The 4309-nt window shown below is 61.1% G+C and overlaps 1 protein-coding gene across 1 annotated transcript; it reads right to left on the bottom strand.

The window, feature by feature from the left end:
• Window positions 1-359: 359 nt before the first annotated feature.
• On the bottom strand, window positions 360-2124 carry HMX2 (H6 family homeobox 2; the record flags this gene model as incomplete). Its single annotated transcript, XM_082636613.1, has 2 exons — window positions 360-916; window positions 1857-2124. 2 exons carry the CDS (start codon window positions 2122-2124, stop codon window positions 360-362), a joined length of 825 nt encoding a protein of 274 aa, XP_082492739.1.
• Window positions 2125-4309: the final 2185 nt, after the last annotated feature.

Below are 4309 nucleotides of genomic sequence, written 5' to 3'. Positions count from 1 at the left end.
ATATGGGGGAGAAGAATGTACCTGGTCTGGTGATTTACTGATTTTTTTTTCCTACCGATCAATGTCGATCTGGCCGAAACTCCCTTTCCCACCACCACCGTAGAACATCCCCTCGAACATGGTTTTCAAAACGTATTGGTTTGTTTGGGGTAGAAAGCAGATGATCTGGCTGGAGGAATGCCGATAAATACCAGAAACAATCAAAACAAAAAGTAGGGCAGAGGCCATAAATAAGAGGTAACGAATACACATGGTGTATCTCGTAATATTTCTGGAAACGCGCCGCCCTGCTCCGGAGTGGGGGCAGCCCGCGCCAGGCTGGCGGGGAGCGGGCGGGCGACGCGGGGCCGGGGGGCCGCTCAGTAGTCGAGCTTGCTGTAGAGGTTGTAGAGAGGTAAGGCCGAGAGGTTGCTGCCCGGGTAGTAGAGCGGCGCGGGGAAGGCGAGCGAGCGCGGCACCGGCACGCGCAGCAGCGAGCTGTCCCGGAACACCAGCGGCATTCCCACCAGAGTCTGCGCCGACGCGTGCGCCATGTTGGCCGCCTCCAGCTCCGCGGAGAGCTGCCGCTTCCACTTGTTGCGGCGGTTCTGGAACCAAGTCTTGACCTGGGTCTCGGTGAGCTGCAGGCTGGAGGCAAGGCAGGCGCGCTCCGAGCTGCTCAGGTAGCGCTTCATGTCGAAGGTGGACTCGAGCTGGTACACCTGGCTGCGCGAGAAGACCGTGCGCGTCTTCTTCTTGGCCGCGCCCGCCTGCCTCTCGGCGCCGCCGCCGTCCCGCGGCCGCTCGGGCCTCGGCGACGGCGAGCCCGCGGGCAAGAGCCTCTCTTTCTCTTCCTTAAAGTCTGGGTGCGAAGACGAAAGGAAAGGCGTGCGCTCCGAGCTCGCCGGCCCCGCGCCTCCGCTGCCCTTGGGGGTACCTGGGGAGTGAGAACAAAGAGGAAGGCCATGGAGTTGGGAAGCCTCAAAGACCCCCAGCTCTCGCCGGAACCAGGGAGTTGGCAGGCGCCTGCAGCCTTGGTCCCATCTTCCTTGGTCCCACCCCCATCCTCTTCTCTCCCTCTCGCTGAAACCCAAAGCCCGGCACCCGGCTTTTGAAAAGCAACAGGACAGGGATCCAGCTGCTTCGAGTCTGGGGTCTCTGTGCTCCCAGCTTCGTGAAAGGGCGTGTGGCAACAGGGGAGGAGATCTGGAGGGGGGACATTAGCATCATTTTAAAAGATGATTTTGCCTTGTAACAACTGAACTGGAAGAGCTCCCTGAGCTTTATAGTGTGGCATCATTTCACAGGCCGTTTGTTCTGAAATCACGCTAAGGACTAACGCGGGGCTCCCCTTGGTCAGATGTTGTAAAGAGGAACCATCTACGAAAGGCACCATTGTCAATCATCTTGGAGTGCTAATCATTCCGAGGAGGAGGAGAGAGAGAGAGAGGCAGAGGTCGAGAGAGCGGAAGAGAGAGAGAAGAAAAAGACGCTGAAAGAGATGGCGGTAGAGACGGACCGACCGCTCAAATCCGACTTCCAGACCTCGTGTGCAGAAAGTGTACGATGTGCAAAGGGGATATTGAGGGCACAGCCATGCGTGCGGCAGGCCCTGTGCCCAACCCACTGTGGTACACTCTCCCTCCAACCCAACCTTCCCCCAAACCGCGCCGCGCCACATCTGTGCTCCCGGTTTCTTCCCGAGCGCCCGCCGGGCGGAGGAGTCAGCACCGAGCGCGCATCTCCTCCCCTCGGCGCTGGACCCCGCGCGGCCGCGGCTCTGGCCGGTGGGCGGGGGGGGGCGACGCGAGAGCCCCCGCACAGCTTCCCTCCCCTAGAGCTTGCTCGCTGCTGACCCGGGGGCGTGCGATCCTTACCCAGGCAAGGAAAGGGGATGGGGGGTTGGTGCTTGGGGCCGGGCTCCTTGGGGCCGTGCGGGTCTGGGCAGAAGCAGGCGGGTGCCTTCCAGCCGTCGTCCGGCTCCTCCTCCTCCGAGGACACGGACAGGCTGCGCTTCCTGGCCGGCCAGCCGGCGAGCTCCCGTGGCTCCTCCGAGGGGCCCCCGCCCAGGATGGACTGAATGGTGAAGCTGGAGACGCCGCCGGCCGCCGGACACCCCTTGCCCGCATCTTCCTTGCTTCCCATCCTGGGTTCATAAGAAATCGGAGGAAACCAAGAACTCCCTTTAGAGATGATCTGGGTGGAAGGTGGTGCCGGCAGGCAGGCAGGCAGGCGGAGGGGGGGGGGAGGGGGGAGGGGAGCCAGGGGGAGGGGGCGGCGAAGCTGGCGAGGCGTCCCCTCCGCGCGGGGGACACGCGGGCACCGGACGGCTGCGCTGGGGTCCGTGCCCGCCCGGCTTTAGGTGCGGCCGCCCAGCCCCGGCGCGAATGCCCCTTCCTTGCCCGCCAGCTCGCCGGGTCCCCGGCGGCGCAGAGGTGGCGCGGCCTCATTTGCATAGAGGTTACTCAGACGCGGCCAATCGCAGCGCCGCCGAGCGGCCCCGGAAAATTTCAAAAAAGCCCCGGCCCCGCACGCAGCGCCTGTGCTCCCCGGAGTGCGCAGAGAGCCAGGCGGGCATCTGCTGTGTCCAACCAGCCTGGACCGAAAGCAACATAGATTCCAGCCCAAGTTCCTACCCTGTGTGGCGACACTACTGATCGCTCGGACCCCTGCCCTCCCGAGAGGTAGGGGCAGTTCGGGGCTCAGCTGGAGTGACCCGACGCCTCCCATAGGCGACGGGTCCTCGCACCCTCAGAGGGGCTCACAGGCTGTTCCACGACCCTCCCCAAAGTCACTCCTTCTCGCCTGGGCAGGCCAGCAGGGCTGGCACCCCGCAGACCGCTGCGCCGGCGCGGGAGGCCGGGGTGTGGGGGGTGGGCGTGGGATTTAGGAGCGTGCGCATAGGAACTGATGCACTTTCCGGGAGCTTAGCGGGGAGGCCTGGGAGCAGACAACTTGTGCCCTTTCCCGCCTACAGACCCCACCCCTGTCACAGGCCCAACGGGGCTGCAAGATCGTTGGGAGTGGGGGAGGGAAGCCCTAGATCTTGTTTCAAGAGATCCGGGTTCAAGTCCCAGCATCCTCATTTCCATGCTGCGTGAACTTGGACAAGTGAAATCCCAGTCAGAGCCTCACTGCCCTCATAGGTGATATGAACTTCTCACTAATATCTCCCCTTCACCTGTTTCGAGGATGGCCTTAGGTAGGAATGAAAAAATACCGGAAAGCCTAGAATCACTAGGAGCTCATAGTAGGTCCTCTGTAAACCTTTGTAAACAGCCCAAAGCTCGGCCTCCTGTTCCATAAGTGACTCTCACTTTTAGGCAAATATTGGAGGTGAGGGAATTGCTACAGAAAGAGAAGCGCTTTGCTCCAGGAAGGGAGAGAAGAAGGTGAGGACAGCGACATGGTTTTAAATTAGACAAAGTGTATTCAAATGGCCAGGTGACCTTGGACAGGATACTTAAACTTTCTGAGCCTCGGTTTCCTCATTCCTAAAATTGTGGGGAGAAGCAACGATTACCTCGCAGAAGCTGTATGAGGTCAAAGTGCCTAACTCTGAGCACAGCTTGCAGTGGGCGCGCAATTAACCATATTTCCCTACCTCATCCTCACGGCCCCCTCAAAGCCCTGACTCTTGTTCTTTTAATTCCCAGATCAGCTGGTACCGGATGTGGAACCAGTCCGGCGCAGGCAAAATGTTTCGGGGGCACAGCTGTCTAGACAAGCGTCGAAGAACCGAAGGTGGAAGCAAGGCTCCGAGGCGCTCAGGCAACCCCACCCCCTGGGTCTGAGGCCTCGAGACCACTCGACCAAATGATCCCGGGAGCCCTGACCCTAGGGTGCCCCCCAAATGCAGCCAAGGGTGAGAGGAGACTCTGGAATCAGTCCCTACAAACGTTCAGACGCTGCACCATGACGGTGCAGTTCCCTCGCCCGCGCCGCGCCCGGGTTATTGAGCAAAGCGCTTATAATATCATTAGCCGCGGTGAGTTACCGACTGCAGCCTTACCCGTGGCAGAACCTCTCCCTACTTAACTCCTCCAAGGGCTCGTTAATGGGCTAATTGATTAGGAGTCGGCGGCGCAACCGGGGCAGAGGCAGGCAAGGGGGCGGGGGTGGGGGCAGAGGCTGTGCGCCATGGCCCGGGAGGCCCGCGAGGGGCAGGTGCCGGCCTCCGTCACCGCATTAACCTCTTCAGGGCTCGGCGGCGGGGTCGAGACACATTACAAATGGTCAGCTTTAATCATGGTGTCAGCTCATTAACCCGGAAGGACCCGGTGCTGAAATACAATTTGTGCGTCCCCCTCTGTGGAGCCGCGGCGCAGGC

Source organism: Mesoplodon mirus, assembly GCF_964341445.2.
Source record: "Mesoplodon mirus genome assembly, chromosome: 2".
In the NCBI taxonomy this organism is placed as follows: Eukaryota; Metazoa; Chordata; class Mammalia; order Artiodactyla; family Ziphiidae; genus Mesoplodon; species Mesoplodon mirus.
Note: the sequence above shows the minus strand (reverse complement) of the source record. Positions and strands in the feature narration are given on the sequence as shown.